Source organism: Pelobates fuscus, chromosome 1, assembly GCF_036172605.1.
Source record: "Pelobates fuscus isolate aPelFus1 chromosome 1, aPelFus1.pri, whole genome shotgun sequence".
Classification (NCBI taxonomy): Eukaryota; Metazoa; Chordata; class Amphibia; order Anura; family Pelobatidae; genus Pelobates; species Pelobates fuscus.
Window position 1 is genome coordinate 326,335,181 of NC_086317.1, and position 22,297 is coordinate 326,357,477.

The following is a 22,297-nucleotide window of genomic DNA, read 5'->3' on the forward strand; positions in this document are numbered from 1 at the left end:
ACTCCACTGATTTCGTCTCGGAACTCGCCTATGTCGGCTGCTATATTGCAGCGTAGTTCACCCAGCATGTCTTAGAGCTTTTCCTCTGTTATGCTAGAGTTCGTGGGTGGGTGAGTCGATCTGCTCACCGCCACAGCGCCGTAGTCGTCTTCTTCAGACTCCGTGGCCTCGCTAAATGAGTGGTATAGGCCTTCCAGCTGTGGCGCCATATCAGGCCTCTGGTAGTTTTGAGGCCTCCGCAGGAGTTCTCCGATGTCCGCGGTAGATGGAGGTCTGTCCGGCTTCGTTTTTTTGTTTCGCCGCCCCATGTCTATCCCAGAGCAGCCAGCTGCCCAGGTAGCCGTGAAAAGTATGTTTTTTTCCTCCGTTTTTATGGTTATTGTGCAAGTGTCTCTTGGAGCTCGAGACATGTGCGTCCTCTCGGTATAGCTGCTAGCTCCGCCCCCTCACTACTAATAATTTTAATAATCAATAGTGAAGAATTTTTGCTATATATGAGACTTTTGTCTATGCTGATGACAGTAATGCTATTTTATGTTCCAGAACACCAGTGACATGAACTCTGCTCGAAGCACACTAGTTTACAGTGCCATAATGTCTTACATAGAGCAGTTTTTGGATACAATGGGAATTTCCTTGAAGCACAAACAGGTAATTGAGAGAGAGAGTGTGTGAGTGAGTGTGTGTACACATTTAAAGTGTTTTCTTTATCCATGTGATAATTTGATGTTTATTTATTTTATCTATTACAAAAGTTAGTGCACAATCCCTTCATAGCTGTATGTGTTAGCAAAATTGGAGCTGTTAAGAAATATGTGTAAAATGGAAACAATATTGGAATTTCTTCTCAGGCTGTGCATGAGGGTGTCGAAAAACCCTATAGGAAAGCATCGAGTCAATGCTTTCTTATGGGGAAGGCAGATTTGAGTGTGCAGCTTGCCGCACATTAGGTTCCCACTTCGGCTGACTAAGGAGTCTGATCCAGTGCTGAGGGACATTGACGCTGGAATTAGATAAGTGTTTAAGGGTTTTTCCATCCTTTACATGAATGGGTGTGTGGCAGGGCAGATGGACACTATAGTATTGGAAATACAGCTTTATATTTCTATCACTAGAGTGCCGTTTTAAGAACTGTGATTGATGTTATTACTCTGCTTGCATTTGTTTAGATTGCTACAGAAGACAGAAGCTCTGCTGCTTTCATAAATGTTGTTGAAGAACTTGTTGGCTTTAGAAGCAAAGTGCGCAATTATGCCATCAATTTAAATGACTCTGTGCCAGAGGATGTAGACGAAGGGACACTATCCAAAGAAGAAAGAGAGCTACAGAAGGAAAGGAGACGTCGGATATTAAAGGAGAGACAGCCTCTGTTACAGGCCTGTGATGTACTACGACAGAATTTAGCTGGCTTTGGGGTGAATGTTAAGGTTAGTTGGATCTCATATTCAATAATTCAAGAAAAGGATATTGGCATGTATAGTACACAACATATCATTAACCATTTTTTGGGATTATGTCAAAATATATTTTTCCCTCTTCTCAAGTGTTCTTTTGGCTCAAATGCATGTGACTACAGTATCTATTAGACACCATGGCTTATTATACCAATATAGGGATGATGTTACACGTAACTGACAATAGAAGGCAAAGACAAATATCTGTGGTTGCTATATACCTTGCGCAGGAGAGGCCTGCTTGTCATTTTTCATTTATGGATTGCCGTGGTGGACATCACTAGTTGCCTCTTTAATAGCACAAATGAGCTAAAACTTGTATGAGAAATAAAGGCATAAATGCACACCTTTTTCTGTCCTCAGGCTTCACTTAAAGGACAATTTATTTTTTTAATAAAGCAGTCTGAATTCAGTGGGCCTTTAGTTTTCACCCTGAAATGTAAAACATTGCCATTTTAGTGGATAAAGTGTTTCTCAACCTTTTCAGTAGAAGTTTCACAAGGATTTTTACTATGCTAGACAAAAATAGTTTGCGGTCTCTTTATGTATCCCACATCACACTTCAGTCTCCTTTACCTTCTTTTTTGACTTTTCTAGTTTCTCCCTCTGCCAATCTCTCTTCCTTCGTCTTTCTCTATCTCACACTGCATGTGTCTCTGTTCTCTAACTTTCTTTCCCTTTTCCCACTATTTCTATGTAGGCTCACTTTCATTGATCTGTCACCTGTAATTTTCACTCAAAGTATTATTTCCAAATGTCTCTCCACCAGTTTGAATCTGTTTAAGATTAGAAGAGGAATCTGTGTGCTGAGTGTTTTAAGCCTCCCTGCTAAGTTCAGTATTATAAAAAAAATTGTAGCACCAACACCTGCATAGCTTTCAGCGTGGTGTTGGTCCAGAAAAGGTGCTTGACATTTATCCCCTCAGCAGTAGTTAGAATTCCTAGTGATCCAGTGACGAATCATGTTGTGAGCGCAGATCCCTTTAAGCACTTCCTCCAATCGGACACTCAATGAATTAATCAGACCGCGATCATGTCAACACAATGGCCATGCCCTTATTCAATGAGAATTTACAGTCCACAAAGGAGAGGACCGTGATATACAACTGCCAATCACATACTCTCTCGCTATAATAAGGCAAGTTTTTTTTTTATTCATGTTCTGCCTGTGTAAATACAAGGTGCCCATCGTTGTAACTCTTGGCCAGGTTCTGCATGTACCACCGGCTGAGAACCAGGAGTCTAAAAGACTGAACTTTTAAGCATTCCTGGTTTTGTATGTTAAAATTTGTATCTAAATGAAATTATTCTACACTCAACTGATATATAGGCTAATAAATATGCACTCTGTAAAGCTGTGCTAAAAACATTCAGACAGAACACATGAAATGTAAGTGATGAGTACGGTTTCTCCAGTTCTAACTTGAAAATATGTTATTTTGTTTTTAAGGACAGGGGTAATACCTCTACGTGGGAGCTACTGGATCATAAAGAAGACCTCTAGTATTTGTGTTATTGTAGAATTGTTAAAATGTTTTCAAATAAATATTAAAATGATCTTTTTCTTTATTTTTAGATAATGTGCAGTTTATTTAAAAATGTGCAGAGTTTAAAGGGTTACTTTAACCCTTTTGGATCACCCCCTCCAGTTTAAAAAAAATTGCCTTACACTTACCGAGCCTGCTAGGTAGAGGTGATGGTAGCGCCGTTGACTTGGAGATAGACAGACACGGGAATGGTAACACTTGAGGGAGGAAAGACCAGAAGTTCTGTTTTGGACTGGTTGAGTTTAAGGAAGTGAGCAGCCATCCAGTTGGAAATCACAGATAGGCAGTCAGAGACAGGGCCACCATCAGGGGGTAACAACCATAACGGTTGTCACGGGGCCGGCAGCCCTGGGGGGTACATACACTGACACAACACAACACACACACACACACACACACACTACATACACTGACACAACACACACACTACATACACTGACACAACATACACTGACACAACACACACACACAACATACACTGACACAACACACACACACAACATACACTGACACAACACACACACACACTACATACACTGACACAACACACACACACACCATACACTGACACAACACACACACACACACCATACACTGACACAACACACACACACACACACACACCATACACTGACACAACACACACACACACACACACCATACACTGACACAACACACACCATACACCATACACTGACACAACACACACACACACACCATACACTGACACAACACACACCATACACTGACACACACACACACACTACATACACAGACACACACCACACACTCTGCATACACTAATACAATACACACACTGCATTCACCAATACAGCATGCACTCTGCACACACTCACTGCATCCGCTACACATTAACACACTCTGCATTCGCTACACTAACACACTCTGCATTCGCTACACTAACACACACTCTGCATTCATTACACTAACACACACTCTGCATCCGCTACAAATTTACACACACACTAACACACACTCTGCATTCACTAATCTATGCACACTCTGCATTAATTGTACACACATCATCCACTACACAAACATCCTGTATTCACAGTACACACACTACATCCACCACAAATTGAAACACTCTGCATTCACTATACACAGACACTGCGTCTAATACACACACTACATCCACTAAACACATCATCTAGTACAAACACTACATCCACTACACAAACACTCTCTGCATTCACTACACATTAACACACTGCATCCGCTACACACTAACACACCCTCTGCATTCACTACACTAACACACACACACTGCATTCACTGCACTAACACACACTACATTCATTACACTGACACACCCTGCATTAATTACACACTAACACACACTCTGCATTAACTGTACACACAGCATCCACTACACAAACATCCTGTATTCACAGTACACACACTACATCCACCACAAATGTAAACACTGCATTCACTATACACAGACAATGTGTCTAATACACACACTACATCCACTACAGACAATGCATCCACTGAACACATTTCATATAGTACATACAAACACTACACACACTACACCACTATACACACTGCATCCGCTACACAAACACACACACTCTGCATTGGGGGGAGGGAGGGGGAACACATGGGATGGGCGGCAGCATTGTAACAAGGCTGTGTGATACAAAGTAAATACAAATACAAAAAGAGAAGTCCTGCGCTCACTCCCATCACTACTGGGCCGGCAGCAAGGACTACAGTACACATCAGCCCCAATATATAGTAAAAACCAAAGAAAAGGTTACCTGCACTCTCTCCTTAATCCCTATGTATATTTAGACAAATGGAGGCCATTGGAGGGAATGCCCTATTAAGGGTTAATAAGTATATAGGGGTGTATATAAAAAATACCCCTCTCTGTCTCATAAGAGATATCTTTGCCAGAAGCTCAAGGAAGCAGGCTGAAGGGTCAGTGTTAGGACCCGCTTAGGGGGGTTTGCCTTGACGTTGGCAGGCGGGCATTCCCTCCAATGGCCATTGGAGCAACTAAATGACCTCCATTTGTCTAAATATACATAGGGATTAAGGAGAGAGCGCAGGTAACCTTTTCTTTGGTTTTTACTATATATTGGGGCTGATGTGTACTGTAGTCATTGCAGCCAGCCCAGCAGTGATGGGAGTGAGCGCAGGACTTCTCTTTTTCTATTTGTAATTAATTATGTTGTCCGTATGCAATACGCGCTGACGACAGACTTTTTAAACATAACTGACATGAGAGAGCCCAGAGTTCTTGGTGTGCAATTAACACATGGCTCAGATGCAAATATCTCGTTATGTGCAGCATTTTAAGTAGAAACACTGCACTTATAGATTTTTTTTTTTTTTATTCTTTATTTTTCAGTGCCGGTTCAATGATACAGACTTCGAGTATGCCACAACAGCAATTGCATAAAATATATCAGTGATCAAAGCATCCTGCCTGTGGAGCTAAGATTATCTGTGCACATTTTTCTGTATATAGGGCTAGGTAGTCATAACGATGTGATCGCCCATACCAGTGGTGACTATGGGTATCATAGCTAGTGTGAATTTAGTGGGTTGCACCGATGGTGATATGGTTCTGGTACAGGAGTTGCGCTGGTAATCCTCCTGCCCCTTTTTGTCGTGCGGTTGTATAAAGGTGGATACTAGAGTAGGGGCTAGGAGTTTGAGAGTCGTCTATGTGTGAATGGTCTATATTTCAATGTATGTGTGTCTGTGCCATGTTAGGGCTGGGTTCTCTAAGACTGTGGGGGAGGTCTATGTGAATTAAAAAGGTTGGACCATTCTGACTAGAATGTGTTCCAGCGGTGTAAGAGATGAGGGCCTAAATAAAAACAGGTTATACATAACTTGGTGTAGTGAGTTGAACATGAACCTGAAGCATTAAAAACGTATATAAAAATAACTGGAGGTCTTTTGTTTGATCAGTCCAGGTTTCATGTCACGGGTCCTGCGTGCGGAGTGTCCACCCCTATAGTGTTGTTAGAGAGTCCCAGTGTGGTCAGCAAGGCCGGTCCTTCTTCCACGGTGGTGATTTTATAGTGTTGTTCGCCTTTGGTCACCCACAGCGTTCTGGGGGTTGCCCATCTGTACATTAGACCCGCTGCTTGCAGGGCGGTGGTCACAGGCTGCATGCTCTTGCTCCATGATAATGTGTCTCTGCATAAGTCCTGAAAGAATGTGATTTGATGTGTTTCAAAGTCATAGGGCACTTTCCCTTTTATGACTGTTATTAGGGCTATTTTATTTGTCACGGTTTGGCATCGTAGGATTATGTCACGTGGGGCTGACTTAGGTGCCCTTTGGGGTTTAGCTATGCGATATACGCCATCAAATGTAACATGTTTTGCCTGCCTGTTGGGAATGATTGAGGCCACCAGGCGTCTTATAAAGTGGGGTAGTTCCTCCAATGGCACCGATTCAGGTACCCCTCTGATCTTGACATTCTTCCTCCTACCCCTGTCGTCTAGGATGTTTACTTGCCTGGAGACGTTAGCCTGTGTTGTTTGCATCTGGGTAACCGTGTCTTTTAGTGAGTTCAGGGCTTGCCTCAGATCGTTCACTTCTTGTTCCGTGGCCTGTGTTACCGTCTGTACCTCTGCTGCCAGTCCCTTCAGGTCTGCTTGCCACATTAGTTGTAGGTTACTTTGGAGCCCCATTAGCATGGTCTGGATGTCCAGTTTCGTCGCTGGGGTTAATCCATTAGTAGCCTGTGCATTTGTGTTGCCTGTATTGGCCTCCGCTGTGCTGTGTTCTGAGTCTTCGTCTTCAGACCTCTTAGGTGAGGCTGCCATGGGAGCCTGTGCGGGTGGAGGGTGCTGCAGCATGCTGCCAATGTCCCGGTTAGTGCTTGCGGATGGTTTGTTGGACCTCCGTCCCATATCTTCAATTGCGTGGAAGTCTGCCTCTATGAGCTGCGGGCTTTGCCCGAGCCACACTGTCAGCTCCCTGGTACTGGTCGCGTGTGCGATAGGCCCCCTGCCCCTTGATGCGGCGTTTCGTGCCCGGCGGTTGGAAAAAAGGCATCTGCGTGTTCAGCAGGGTGCCTGGAAGCTGTGCCCGTCGTTAGTTTAAGTCGATGGGCTACGGGTGTGCCTTTTTTTCGTTATTTTAGCGCTGGCCGTGCAGAGCGTTTGTAAATGGCGACTGCCTCGTTGTGCTGTTGGCTCCGCCCCCCGCACTTATAGATTCTTACTACCATAACACTTATAAAAGCAGAAGGGGTCATGTGGGTTTAAGTAATCCCTTAAGTTTTAGGGGGAATTTTTTAAGCACACTTATATTAAAAAAAAAAAAAAAATTGTGCTCAAAGCAAAAGATTAAAATATATACATGCTGATCAGCCACAATACTAAAACCACCTGCCTAATATCTTGTAGTTCCCTCTCATGCTGCCAAAACATCTGATGCTTCGAGGTATGGATTCTACAAAACCTCTGGATGTGTCCTGTGGTATTTGGCACCAAAACTTTAGCAGCGTATCATTTAAAGGGACACTATAGTCACCTGAACAACTTTAGCTTAATGAAGCAGTTTTGGTGTATAGAACATGCCCCTGCAGCCTCACTGCTCAATCCTCTGCCATTTAGGAGTTAAATCCCTTTGTTTATGAACCCTAGTCACACCTCCCTGCATGTGACTTGCACAGCCTTCCATAAACACTTCCTGTAAAGAGAGCCCTATTTAGGCTTTCTTTATTGCAAGTTCTGTTTAACCCCTTAAGGACACATGACGTGTGACATGTCATGATTCCCTTTTATTCCAGAAGTTTGGTCCTTAAGGGGTTAATTAAGATGTTCTTATCCCCTGCTATGTTAATAGCTTGCTAGACCCTGCAAGAGCCTCCTATATGTGATTAAAGTTATATCTAGAGATTGAGATACAATTATTTAAGGTAAATTACATCTGTTTGAAAGTGAAACCAGTTTTGTCATGCAGGCTCTGTCAATCATAGCCAGGATAGGTGTGGCTAGGGCTGCATAAACAGAAACAAAGTGATTTAACTCCTAAATGACAGTGAATTGAGCAGTGAAATTGCAGGGGAATGATTTATACACTAAAACTGCTTTATTTAGCTAAAGTAATTTAGGTGACTATAGTGTTCCTGTAAGTCCTGCCAGTTGGGAGATGGGGCCTCTTTGGATAGGATTTGTTGTTCCAGCACATCCCATTGATGCTCAATTGGATTGAGATCTGGGGAATTTGGAGGCCAAGGCAACACCTTGAACTCTCATGTTCCTAAAAACATGACTCAACAATGTTTGCAGTGTGGCAGGGTACATTATACTTCCGAAAGAGGCCACTGCCATCAGGAAACACCATTGCCGTGAAGTGGTTTGTGTGCTCTTGAACAATTTGTAGGTAGGTATCAACCTGTATTTATCTGTCTCTCATGGTCCTACCAGATATAAAAATCTAAATTGACACAATAGGCACCCAGACCACTTCCTCGCATTGAAGCAATTTGGATTAATGTTTACAATGCATGGTTAAGGCAACCTCTAGAGCAAGCATGTCAAACTCAAAGGATAGCATGGGCTTTTTTGTTTTGAAAAGTACAGTATTAAAAATAAAAAAAAGCATCCCCCCTCTGCTAAACCCCAGTCCTCTATACTAAACCCCGGCCCTTGTTTAAAAAAAAAAAAAAAAATAGCCAACAAGCAGACTCCACTTACATTTCCGCTGCCAGTATGCGACTAGAGTCCAGTCTCTGGTATACCCCCAATGGCGCCGTCCGCACCCGGTGCCAAAAGCAGATCCTCCCACTACTCCTTGAAGCCCTGTGAAGGTGGCGCACGTTGACGTCACATCGGAATGTGACGTGGCGCTACGTGCACCTTCAGGTCCTCCACTGTCCAGCCGTGGCCATCGGAATACTAACCTCACACTCATGGACAGGTACACAGACACACACATTTTATTTATTGTTCCCTACCTTTGAGAGCTGCCTACCCTGCTTCTCAGTGCCCCCTCACGCGCAGTTTAGTGGTGCCAGAATTACATCATATTCTGGCATCACTACAGAGGGCACACACGAGGGAGCAGCAAGACTGAACTCCCTCTCTGCCACCAGCGACCTCTCCTCCTGGCCAGGTAAATTTTAGCAGAGTAGGCACCTGCAATGTAAGGAGAGCAGGTGCCTACTCTGCCTTAGTAAGCATGTCAAATTCGCGGCTTGCTGGGCCGCAAAGATATTCATTGTGGGCCGTGAGTTTGACATGCTTGTTCTAGAGTTTGTTTTCCAAGGTGCTTCATGGTTTCTAACAGAGTTTAACTAACCCTAGGAAAGCATTGATACAAAGTATTAGATTCCCCCATCGGCATGATGCAGTTAGATACTGATCCATTGGCAAAGAACACTGCTAGAAAGAGGTATGTGTATTAAACAGGTTTTTAAACCTTTATTCATTAGAGTGGCTGCACACCTATAGTAATAAGAAGGGGGACACTATGGCGTATACCTAACGCCATAGTGTTTTTAAATAAAAATCCCTTGGACATTAGAGGATAGCTTGATTTAGACATACTGCACTTGAGTTCTGGCTAAAGCCTAAATGATCATGTGGACACAATGTACAGCTATAAAGTGAAAGTCATGGCATTAACAGTGTTTTGTGTGGATAAAACCTATCCCTCCCAAAGTAGTAAAGGAAGTTAGGGTCATAGATAAGCAATGGGGGAAAAAGAAGCAGGAATTAAGTTACAGCCAAGTGCTAACTGTAGACCCCTGCTCTAACAATAGCTTAGAAGGCTTATGCTTCCGTAGAGGGGTAGAGTAGAGAAGGCCGTTGGTGAATATGCTACTAACAGCTGAGGTAATCACCCTTTTATTTATTTCATACATTTTTTTTTTCTTTCTTCTATTGAGCTATTTATTTAGGGATGCACTTTATTTTGAGCAATTGAGCTTCCAATGTTTACGTATGTGTTTAGTTTGCCTTTCTGATCACATTCTCGGCACTTTCAAAGATTTTCAAAACTATTAGGCAGTTGAAAGGACACTATAGGTACCCAGACCACTTCCACTTATTAAAGTGGTCTGGGGGCTGTGCCCGTTAGTTTAATCCTGCAATGGTAATTATCGTGGTTATTGAGAAACTGAGCCGTTATACAATTATAATTAATAAAAGTGCTGGTTTTAGGTGAAATCAGCACTTTATAAATTAATTTTGGACAATCTGAAAACACCATCCTGGCCTTGTACCTTACAGCCAGAAGGGCTTCCTGATTAAACCCGGTAGAACCACTGTTCTGGGACGAATTTTCAGCAGACAACTGCTATTACTGACAGTCTAAGCGTGGAACTCTGGTGAGCAGTGCATAGATTATTTATCTTTACATTGTTTAATAAAATTTATAAAGGTTGAGTAGTGTTATACATTTTAATTACTTATCAAAAAAGTAGGGTTTGTTTGTTTGTTTTTTAAGGATTAAATAAATCATTAAAACAATACATATAGTGCAAATCTGTGTATAGGGACTTACAATTAAACTACTTTCAATCAGTAAATTTAATATTCGATGTACTAACTAAAATACCAAAATGCTTTCCGGAAAGTCTTTTTTTTCATATAATTAACAAAATCCAGTCCCACTTGTTTTATTTCAATTACTTTTGTTGTAGACGTTTGTCTCAATCAGGATTCTTCTGTATTCCACCTGCCATGTTTGAGTGGTTTAAAAAAAAAAAAAATAAATAAATCTACAGTATTTTCTCATTTTGTTTTCTACACTGAAAATTGAGCATGCCGGTATGGCATGTTTAAAATACTGCTACAGCATTAGGAAAGGGGCTCTATGTACATCTCTAATTCGTTAGCAGTCCACAGGCCACTGTTCAGTGCTCGGCTTCAGTAGTATCAGGTTTCAAAGAGTTTGTTAAAAGCGGTTCCAACTTCAGTAATCATGTCGCCTGTCGTCATTGAACGTCCATGTTTCTGGAAAGCTTGGTGGTTACATTGTCTTGTAAGTGAGCAGGCACCAAAGGCTGCCACAAGGAACGGGTTTTGACTAGAGTTAAAAAAAAAAAAAAAAAAGAGAAATGGGAGTAAAATTTCAAATCACTTATACTGAATATCTACCATTAATATGACAGAGACCACTTGGGGCTTGAAGTGAGCCAGTTGTGTTAAAATCTTTGTTAACCCCAAAGTGACCAGACAGTTTCTCAGTTGTCTTACCGTTAAGGACCAGGGCTGTTTTTACATTTCTGCAGTGTTTGTGTTTAGCTGTAATTTTCCTCTTACTCATTTACTGTACCCACACATTATGTACTGTTTTTCTCGCCATTAAATTATCTTTCTAAAGATACCATTACTTTCATCATTTCATATAATTTACTATAAAAAAAATTATAGAATGATGAGAAAAAAACAAAACACCTTTTCTAACTTTGACCCCCCAAAATCTGTTACGCATCTACAACTGCCACAAAACACCCTTGCTCAATAGTTTCTAAATTTTGTCCTGAGTTTAGAAATACCAAATGTTAACCTGTTCTTAGCTTTTTTTTTTTTTTTTTAAGTTCTAGGACTATAAGCACAAGTAGGACATTGTAGTTTCAAAATGTATCAATAGTGACATTGTAACACTGTTATCTGTCAAATCTCTGAATCACACCTCACATGTACATATTTTTTACAGTAGACAACCCAGGGTATTCAATATGGGGTATGTTCAGTCTTTTTTAGTAGCCACTTCGTCACAAACACTAGCCAAAGTTAGCTTAAATTTGTTTGTGTTAAAAATGCAAAACAATTATGAACGCTAACTTTGGCCAGTGTTTTTGACTAAGTGGCTAAGACTGAACATACCCCATTTGCAATACCTTGGGTTGTCTTCTTTTGCAAATGGTATGCCATCATGGGTGTAATTCTCATTCCTGGGCTACCATACGCTCTCTAAACGCAACATAACCAATCTGGCGAGTTTCAATGTGAAAAAATAGAAAATCAAGCCTTATATTTGACCCAGTAACTTTCAAAAACACTATAAAACCTGTACATGGGGGGTACTGTTATACTCGGGAGACTTCGCTGAACACAAACATTAGTATTTCAAAACCGTAAAATTTATCACAACAATTATAACATCAGTGAAAGTGCAGTTTGTGTGAGAAAAATGCTAAAAAAAAAAGTGTCACTTTCACGGACAATATCATCGCTGTGATGTGTTTTACCGTTAACACTAATATGTTACATGTACAGGGGAGGGAGGGGGGAAAACTAGGGTAAACCTTTATTGAAAAAGCAAACAAATACGATTAAAGTAAAGTTAAAAAGGCCACAGAAAATGGCCATAGAAATGCCACTACACACTAGGATCCAGACGGTGGGTAAAAAAGGTATCGTAGAGTAGACTTTAGTGAAGGAGCCACAAGCTCCAAAGTATAAGTATCTGAAATCTACTGGAGGGGATACCAAAACGGGGCAGGGGAGGAAAGATATACAATGTTCATATAAGTGCTATGGACCCCTAGGTCCGAGGTAATGACACAAAAACTGTGTATATAGCACTATATACATGAGAGTCCTAGGGAGTAGAAGGGCTGTGGTTGCTGCCAAGGGCAGGTGTTATAGAGGGTAGGGTACACAGGAGTGAGGGAAATGCTCCAACAAAAGGAGACACACAGACTTGCTGCTACACAACGCAGCTAGTATCCACACCTTGACCACATACCACACACACGTCTCAAAAACTTGCCCTGGGCTAGCTGTCTAGCTCACATCTGTGAGTGTCAGAGCTAACTGCTACTTCAAGGCAGCCTCAAGATGTCCCTAGCTCCCCAGACAATACAACATGCAAAATTCTATCAAACTACTATCCCACCCCTTAGTAGGTAAACCCCATAACAGAGATTCCAAATATTCAAAGTGTTAACCCATCCAAATAGGAAACCTAGTGGTGTAGATAAAAATATTCGTCTCAATCTTAAGAATTAGCGTCGGCTCAGATCATTCCAAGTTGAGAATACAAAGTCTAGAGGTGAGCATCGGCTCAGAATGAACGCTCAACGCGCGTTTCGGCGTATCTACACGCCTTTGTCAAGAGCTCTTTTTGAGACGTGTGTGTGGTATGTGGTCAAGGTGTGGATACTAGCTGCGTTGTGTAGCAGCAAGTCTGTGTGTCTCCTTTTGTTGGAGCATTTCCCTCACTCCTGTGTACCCTACCCTCTATAACACCTGCCCTTGGCAGCAACCACAGCCCTTCTACTCCCTAGGACTCTCATGTATATAGTGCTATATACACAGTTTTTGTGTCATTACCTCGGACCTAGGGGTCCATAGCACTTATATGAACATTGTTTATCTTTCCTCCCCTGCCCCGTTTTGGTATCCCCTCCAGTAGATTTCAGATACTTATACTTTGGAGCTTGTGGCTCCTTCACTAAAGTCTACTCTACGATACCTTTTTTACCCACCGTCTGGATCCTAGTGTGTAGTGGCATTTCTATGGCCATTTTCTGTGGCCTTTTTAACTTTACTTTAATCGTATTTGTTTGCTTTTTCAATAAAGGTTTACCCTAGTTTTCCCCCCTCCCTCCCCTGTACATGTAACTTTCACTATTCTGAGGTATATATATTTGAAGGCAAATTCGGTCTACACCCATTATATATGAGTGTTCTCCAGATTCAGCTTTCATACCTTTTTTTCTCTTTGACAATATCTGGGGTTAAGCCCCTTATATACCTCTAGTAACCCATTTGGAGTGTGTGGGAGTTGTCTAGTCCAACTACACTCACCTCTTTCTTCCTATCTAACACTAATATGTGTTCAGCGAAGTCTCTGGAGTAAAACAGTACCCCCCATGTACTGGTTTTAGGGTGTCATGGAACGTTACAGGGTTAAATACAGTAATGGAGGTCCATGGCTCAACTGCTAGGGCCAAAAAAAAAAAATAAACACACACACACACACACACACACAAAATAGTCTCTGCATTGGAGCCTATAGTTGCGGTTACATTTATTTAACAAAATGCGTAGAAGTTAAAATCTGAATTAAGGATATTGCTTTCACAATGTTAAACATAAAATACCTGTCGGAAAAAAGCATATACAACCACACAAAAATAAGTCCTAGACTCAGACTCCCACTACTCCTGAACAGCAGCAATGACCATAGTATACATCAACCTCAATACATACAACAAAAACCAAGTTACTACCCCAAATCCCTACGCATATTTGAAAGGGAAAAAAAAAAATTATTTTGTTTCACTCCAATGGCCTTTAGGTGTAAGACCACCTGCCACATGAAGGCAAACATCTTAGGTGGGTCCTACACTAACAACTCATCTTACTTCCTTCAGCTTGAGGCATTAGATATGGTTTTGGGTGGGTTTTTTTTTGCCTGACGCTGAATGAAGCAAAATTAATTATTAGGGTAGGACCCACCTAAGAGGTTTGCTGTGACGTGGCAGGTGGGCTTACACCTAATGGCAATTGGAGTGAAACAAAAATCCTCCATTTGTTTGAATATGCATATGGATTTTGGGTAGTGCAGAAGCAACTCTTTTCTTTGGAAAACCGCATAATTAACTTGGGATGGCATACCCATTAATTTTTTCGGGTCCAGCAAGAAATGCCCAGTGTACCAAAACTCCAAGAGACCCAGCCAGGAGATCTCCCTGTCCTCCACAGCGGCGGTTACTACCTTCATGGCTGCATACCAACACTGAAAAGCAAAATGATAAGTGACAGGGAAAAATAATTGCAGGTTTGGTAACCAGACTGACCTTATAGTATTAATGAACTACATTAGTTATGGTTTCTTTTAATCTAATACCTGCCAAGAGAAACACACTAACAGTCCAATACCAGAGCTAGTAATTAAGCATGATTAACTGAGATTATGTAATGTCATTAATGAAGAGAAAGGGTAGTGTTGAAGTGGAAGGAAAGAGAAATATGATTATTTTATGCAGTGCCAACACATTCTGCAACACTACAATGATAGAAGGGGTATATTTCACAAGTAATTTGCATACAAACGAATACCAACAGAGACAAGTAATGAAGAAGGCCCTACTCAAACGAGCTTACAATCTACCAGGAAATAGCAAAGAAACAAAAGAGGAGGGATTGATGGATAAGATGCCTGTGTAAATTTCAGCTAGTACAAGTGGGGTATGGACGAACCATAGAGTGGAAGAAGAAAGAGTGAGCTGGGAAAAGGAAATGAAAGAAGTGTCACTTAAAAGATGGTAGGTATGACAGACCGCCTAGCACCCATACTTATCTCCCAGTAACAGAAAGGCAAACACAAAAATAAAACCTAAAAATACCCCAAAGCTAATGTTCGGTTCCATTCGAATGAAGGGAAAGTGCCGAACAAGGGGCACCTAGGGACAGCTGCTAATGGCGGCTGGGCAGGGGTTAATGCCTGAACAGGATCTTTGTTTATGGCACACAGACCTTGGGCAGGAGGCTAGCTAGCAGGCTCCTCCAGGAGCTTGTGGCATACGCACGATTGTCACAGTAGGCTTTCCTAAAGAGTTGATTGTTTTAATCTATTAGAAATGCAAAGCCCAAAAGGAGTTCACAGAAAAGCAATTGAAGGGACACGCATCACTTTGAGACAAGTCTCATTAAAAAGCTTTAGTTTAGAACGAGACAGGTGTCATCCTGTAGGCTAAGGGGGGGAAAAAAACTTTTATTTACGGTAAATTTCTTTTACTACAGTCCAAGCGACAGTCATGATTTCCCTCGTTATGACTGCCGCTTGGATGTCTGAAAAAGCAGATAAATATGTTATTTTATATTAAACTACTTGTTCTTTCTTATGCTTTCCACTCTATGGGGGACACAAATATAACCAACTAAGTGTCCTATCCATAGAATTGCTGGAAATGTACATCAGGCATGCCTGACTGTTATGAACAGTTGGAAGATCTCTTCACCTTAAACAGGCTTCTCTCCTACTGCTGCACAAATATGCCCTGTTCCTGTCAATGGAATGGTCTGAAACTGAGATGGGTGGGTAAGAGAATGGAATTTATAAATATTTATTACTTATTGTTCAAAGTTTTTCGTGCTTTGTATTGGTTTGTATACTTTATAAAAATATTTGTGCGCTGGTTTAAAAAAATATCAAGTGATCCATGTCCCTTTAATGGCAATGAGAGGATAAATAAATTAAGTTATCCGTATATAAGTGGTAGTGCAAACCATTACACAGCTTGCAAGAGACGTAATGTTTATGATAAACAGTAGATGACCAAGGAAAAGTACTAGTTTGTATGATCTACATCGTGATGACCGAGAGAAAATAAAGAAAAAAATCTCAGCAGTTAATGTAAAGAAACACTGTAGGATTTGGAACACAGATGTACAGTGCCTTGCAAAAGTATTCACCCCCCTTGGCATTTTTCGTGTTTTGTTGCCTCACAACCTGGAGTTAACATGGATTGTTTGAGGATTTGCATCATTTAATTTACAGAATATGCCCATAACTTTGAAGGTTTTTATTTTGTGTTTTTTTTTATTGTGAAGCAAACAACAAATAGGACAAAATAACATAAAAAGTCAATGTGCATAACTATTCACCCCCTAAAGTCAATACTTTGTAGAGAAACATAGAAACATAGAATGTGACGGCAGATAAGAACCATTCGGCCCATCTAGTCTGCCCAGTTTTCTAAATACTTTCATTAGTCCCTGGCATTATCTTATAGTTAGGATAGCCTTATGCCTATCCCACGCATGCTTAAACTCCCTCACTGTGTTAACCTCTACCACTTCTGCTGGAAGGCTATTCCATGCATCCACTACCCTCTCAGTAAAGTAATACTTCCTGATATTATTTTTAAACCTTTGTCCTTCTAATTTTAGACTATGTCCTCTGGTTGTGGTAGTTTTTCTTCTTTTAAATATAGTCTCCTCTTTTACTGTGTTGATTCCCTTTATGTATTTAAATGTTTCTATCATATCCCCCCTGTCTCGTCTTTCCACCAAGCTATACATGTTAAGATCCTTTAACCTTTCCTGGTAAGTTTTATCCTGCAATCCATGAACCAGTTTAGTAGCCCTTCTTTGAACTCTCTCTAAGGTATCAATATCCTTCTGAAGATATGGTCTCCAGTACTGTGTACAGTACTCCAAGTGAGGTCTCACCAGTGTTCTGTACAATGGCATGAGCACTTCCCTCTTTCTACTGCTAATACCTCTCCCTATACAACCTAGCATTCTGCTAGCATTTCCTGCTGCTCTATTACATTGTCTGCCTACCTTTAAGTCCTCAGAAATAATCACCCCTAAATCCCTTTCCTCAGATGTTGAGGTTAGGACTCTATCAAATATTCTGTACTCTGCCCTTGGGTTTTTACGTCCAAGATGCATTATCTTGCACTTATCCACATTAAATGTCAGTTGCCACAACTCTGACCATTTTTCTAGTTTACCTAAATCATTTGACATTTGGCTTATCCCTCCTGGAACATCAACCCTGTTACATATCTTAGTATCATCCGCAAAAAGACACACCTTACCATCAAGACCTTCTGCAATATCACTAATAAAAATATTAAAGAGAATGGGTCCAAGTACAGAGCCACCTTTTGCGGCAATCACAGCTCCAAGTCGTTTTGGATAAGTCTTTATGAGCTTGCCACATCTTACCACTGGGATTTTTGCCCATTCCTCCTTGCAAAACTGCTCGAGCTCCTTCAAGTTGGATGGTTTGCGTTTGTGAACAGCAATCTTTACGTCTGACCACAGATTTTTCTATTGGATTGAGGTCTGGGCTTTGACTAGGCCATTCCAACACATTTACATACTTCCCCTTAAACCACTCAAGTGTTGCTTTAGCAGTGTGATTGGGGTCATTGTCCTGCTGGAAGTTGAACCTCTGTCCTAGCCTCTAATCACGCACAGTGTGGTACAGGTTTTGCTCATAAATATCCCTGTATTTAGCACCATCCATCTTTCCATCAACTCTGACCATTTTCCCAGTCCCAGCTGCTGAAAAACATCCCCACAGCATGACGCTTCCACCACCATGTTTCACTGTGGGGATGGTGTTCTTTGGGTGATGTGTTGGGTTTGCGCCAGACATAGCGTTTTCTTTGATAGCCGAAAAGTTAAATTTTAGTCTCATCAGACCAGAGCACCTTCCTCCATACATTTTGGGAGTCTCCCAAAAAACCTTTTCACAAACTCAAACCGTGCTATTTTGTTTTTTGCTGAAAGTAATGTCTTTCTTCTGGCCACTCGACCATAAAGCCCAACTCTATGCAGCGTACGGCTTATTGTCGTCCTATGTATAGATACTCCAGTCTTTGCTGTGGAACTCCGCAGCTCCTCCAGGGTTGTGCTGCCTCTCTGATTAATGCCCTCCTTGCCTGGTCCGTGAGTTTTGGTGGGCGGCCGTCTCTTGGCAGGTTTGTTATGCCATGTTCTTCAATTTGGTTATGATAGATTTGATGGTGTTCCTGGGGATCATCACAGATTTGGATATTTTTTAATAACCTAACCCTGACTTGTACTTCTCAACAACATTGTCCCTTACTTGTTTGGAGAGTTCCTTGGTCTTCATGGCAGTGTTTGGTTAGTGGTGCCTCTTGCTTAGGTGTTGCAGCCTCTGGGGCCTTTCAAAAAAAGGTGTGTATATGTAATGACAGATCATGTGACACTTAGATAGCACACAGGTGGACATCATTTCACTAATTATGTGACTTTTAAAGGTAATTGGTTGCACCAGAGCTTTTTATAGGCTTCATAACAAAAGGGAGTGAATACATACGCACATGACAATTTTCTGTTTTCTATTTCTAAAAAAATGTTTTATGAATATATTTTTCTCATTTCACTTCACCAACTTAGACTATTGTGTTCTGATACATCACATAAAATTCAGATTAATAAAACATTGAACTTAAGGCTGTAATGTAACAAAATAGGTAAAAAGTCAAGGGGAGTGAATACTTTTGCAAGGCACTGTAGCTACGGTTGTGTGACCCATAACATTTTGTCCCCACCCCTATATGCACAAAAATAAAAATAAGTAAGAGAGTCTCCCTCGACAGGTGGCGTGGATGACTGGTCAATCCAATGCACCTCATAGATATATGAGCAATATATACATTTCATAACCACTCACAGGCACAAATGTTAAAAAAAAACAAAAACATTCTGACAGTGGTGTGCAAGATATGAATGTTGAAGAATCCTATTAGCAGTAATGCCTTAAACAATAAATTGATTTGGTGCTCAGTAATGTTGATCTAATTAGAACACTAACCTTTTTCTCCATCTGAGATGAGGTCACGTTCTCCTTTCTGAACAATTGTTATATTGCCCATTGCTTGACTAAGTCTTAAAACACTTCCATGATGGTCACTGCTATCCACAGGCTCTGTGAGCTGCACAATTAAAGAATATAAATTATTTAGTACATTATAGGGAGAGACACTATGCTAAAAGTATACATCTTTTTACAATTCTCACAGATTTTTAATTATAAACATAAAATATATAAAATATATGTCTAGACAGAACAGCGCAACAACCACTTACTTCTTAGAACAAAGGAAAATAAAAATAGAAACCATTTTTAATCTTGAAAATTACGTGATTTTAAAAAAGAACCACTTGCTCTAATCCCCCCAATTATACCCAATACATGCATATCCATAATCTAATTCTTTTACATTACAAGGGTATATTCACTTACTCACCATGCATGTTTCCATTAAGGGCCAGTCTTTGCACCATAGCATTGCGCATTATTCAAAATCAATGTATGGTGCTTAGAGCACCCCAAATTCACTTTCAGTTCTGCAAATTGCTTATAGCAATTGTGGTTTGGAAAAAAATATAATCATTACTGCTACAAGAAATTTCAGAACACTTAGTATGGACAAAAGTGATACAAGGCAACCCACAACTATGTGTGTGGCATATGCAAACTAAGGAAGGCTGTCCCTCCTCCCTGGAAAGAGCATAGCCCTTTCCCTAGGTTCACCCAACTCCTTTCCATAGGAGCATAGGTTCACTAAATAGTGAATTGGGTTGTGAAACTTATTGCAGCTGCATTAAGTTAGAATGCAATTCTACGTGATAATTGCAAATTTTGTGAGCAATAAACTTCTTATAAGCCACTGTTTATGAGTTAAGATGAGTTCCCATAGACAAGAAAGTGATCCTCCTGGTTGGAAAGCCTCATCTAGGTGTGGGGTGGTCAGGCAGGCCCAATAAACAGGGACAATTTGCAGGATACAACACTATCTCCCCCATTTAAAAGTTTATTGAAGACATTTTCAACAATAAAGTAAAAAAATCAATACTGGAATAATATAATTGATACATGTGACAAAGGTGCCATAATATATAAACATGCAAGCAAATACCAAGATACATTTCAGAATTAGTTTCCTGTGGTAAATAGAGGAAGACTTTTTTTCTTTCTTAAAATGTTCCATTTTTGGCAACAGTTTTAACGTATTATCGGCTAATATGCCCTTTTGTGTTGTAAAATTATCACACACAATTGCATACTGAAAGTAAAATGCAATCCCCAGCTATTATAACAGAGCCAGGTACAAACATAAAGAAACAAATATACACCTGTACTGCAGTGAACACTTTCTCTTCATCATAATTCTAAGTAAGAAGGCATTACCAATTCTATGTACAGCAGCTGAAGAAACTGCAAAGGGGTTGGGGGGGAGGGGGGGGAGATAAAAACCTCACGTGCCTTCAACCAATCTTTTGATTGAATATTTTTTTTTATGATAAACTCAAAACTGCATCCAGTTATTCTAGGCACATAAACAGAATGTATGAATTTTGAAAGTCAATAAAAAGATTATTAAACAAATGCTTGCACAAATAAACAGAATTGAGTGTATTGTATACACCAGATAACTAATTTCACAATATATTCTTAGTCCCCTGCTGGTGTGTTACATTGACCTAATTCTGCTACATCTGGAGATATAGAATGCTTACCATAGCTTCATAAAGCCTGCTGAACTCCATAAAATTTGGGGTGAGCACAGCTCGTTGGTAACCTTGAATAATTGAAGGTTCCTGGGCAACAAGCCAAAGTCCATCCTAGAGCAGCAAAATACACTGGATTATTGTTATAGGCTATAAATATGCTGTTGCAATTCTAGTTTGATAAGGATACTTACGGCATCAATCACAATAGGAATGCCTTTTGATTTTGCTTTTTCAATAACGCTCTGTAAACAAAACAGAAGTTCAATAAATAGTTTGACTCATTGTGATTACAAAAGTATGAGTACAAAAGTGAGTACAAAAACCAACAACACAATTTGTTTTACGTTTAAGTTTTTTATCTTCTAAAACAAAATCTAAAAAGTTTCAAGATTACAAATCATGAAATACCGATAATGATCAAACCTCTATATATCTTTGCCATGCAGGGAAAACACAACCAAATGTTATGTGAACGTTTGAAAACCAAATCTGTGTGGCTTCAAGACAATTATGACATATTTAATGAAAATAATTTTTTTAAATCCAGTTTTTGCTTTAGAACATCACAAACTATGTCCACTAAAGTGAACAATCCTCTTGGTTACATGTACCGTATATACTCGAGTATAAGACGAGTTTTTCAGCACATTTTTTGTGCTGGAAAACTCCCACTCGTCTTATACTCGAGTGAGTGTCTGTATTATGGCAATTTTCATTGCCATAATACAGACTGGGGGGAGAGGGGGGCTGGCAGAGCTGTAACTTACCTTCACAGCAGCTCCTGTCAGCTCCCTTCTCTCTCCTCCGTCCGTGCAGCTCCCAGGTCAGCTCCCTCTGCAACTCTCGCGAGAGCCGCGGGGTCAGAGCGTTGCCACGAGTTACCGTGGCAACGCTCCGCGCGGCCGCGAGAGTTGCAGAGGAAGCTGACCTGGGAGCTGCACGGACGGAGGAGAGAGAAGGGAGCTGACAGGACTGCGGTGAAGGTAAGTTACAGCTTCCTGCCAGCCCCCCTCCTACAGCCCATCCACTGTACCACCAGGGAGTGAGAGCCCCCCTCCCTGGCCAGCTAACAGGCAGGGAGGGGGGACGAAAAAATAAAAATATTAAGAAAACAAATAATAAGAAAAAAAAATATTAAAATAATAATAACAAACAAAAATAATACAATTAATAATAAAATAAAAAAATAATTACCTAAAAAAAAAAAAAAAAAAAATATTAAGATAATAATTAAATAATAATTAATAAAATGCCCAACCCCCACAAATGCTCTGCACACACACACACACACTGCATTCATACACACACTGCACTGCATTCATTATATACA

General features: G+C 40.6%; 2 protein-coding genes across 4 annotated transcripts in view; one reads left to right on the forward strand and one right to left on the reverse strand.

The window, feature by feature from the left end:
* CARS2 (cysteinyl-tRNA synthetase 2, mitochondrial) overlaps nt 1-3,023 on the forward strand; it is a 74,999-nt gene extending 71,976 nt beyond the window's left edge. The window contains exons 13-15 of the mRNA XM_063459798.1: nt 544-651; nt 1,170-1,427; nt 2,905-3,023. Of these exons, the coding sequence (XP_063315868.1) occupies nt 544-651; nt 1,170-1,427; nt 2,905-2,958 (420 nt within the window). The 3' untranslated portion in view covers nt 2,959-3,023. The remainder of the gene's footprint in view (nt 1-543; nt 652-1,169; nt 1,428-2,904) is intronic.
* A 7,409-nt stretch (nt 3,024-10,432) lies between these two features.
* The window catches only part of NAXD (NAD(P)HX dehydratase), a 41,478-nt gene continuing 29,613 nt past the window's right edge, over nt 10,433-22,297 (reverse strand). For all 3 annotated transcript variants that reach the window (XM_063459820.1, XM_063459812.1, XM_063459804.1), the window contains 5 exons: nt 21,159-21,209; nt 20,974-21,078; nt 19,265-19,385; nt 14,581-14,701; nt 10,433-11,035 (listed from right to left, as the gene is read on the reverse strand). In XM_063459820.1, the coding sequence (XP_063315890.1) occupies nt 10,885-11,035; nt 14,581-14,701; nt 19,265-19,385; nt 20,974-21,078; nt 21,159-21,209 (549 nt within the window). In that variant the 3' untranslated portion in view covers nt 10,433-10,884. The remainder of the gene's footprint in view (nt 11,036-14,580; nt 14,702-19,264; nt 19,386-20,973; nt 21,079-21,158; nt 21,210-22,297) is intronic.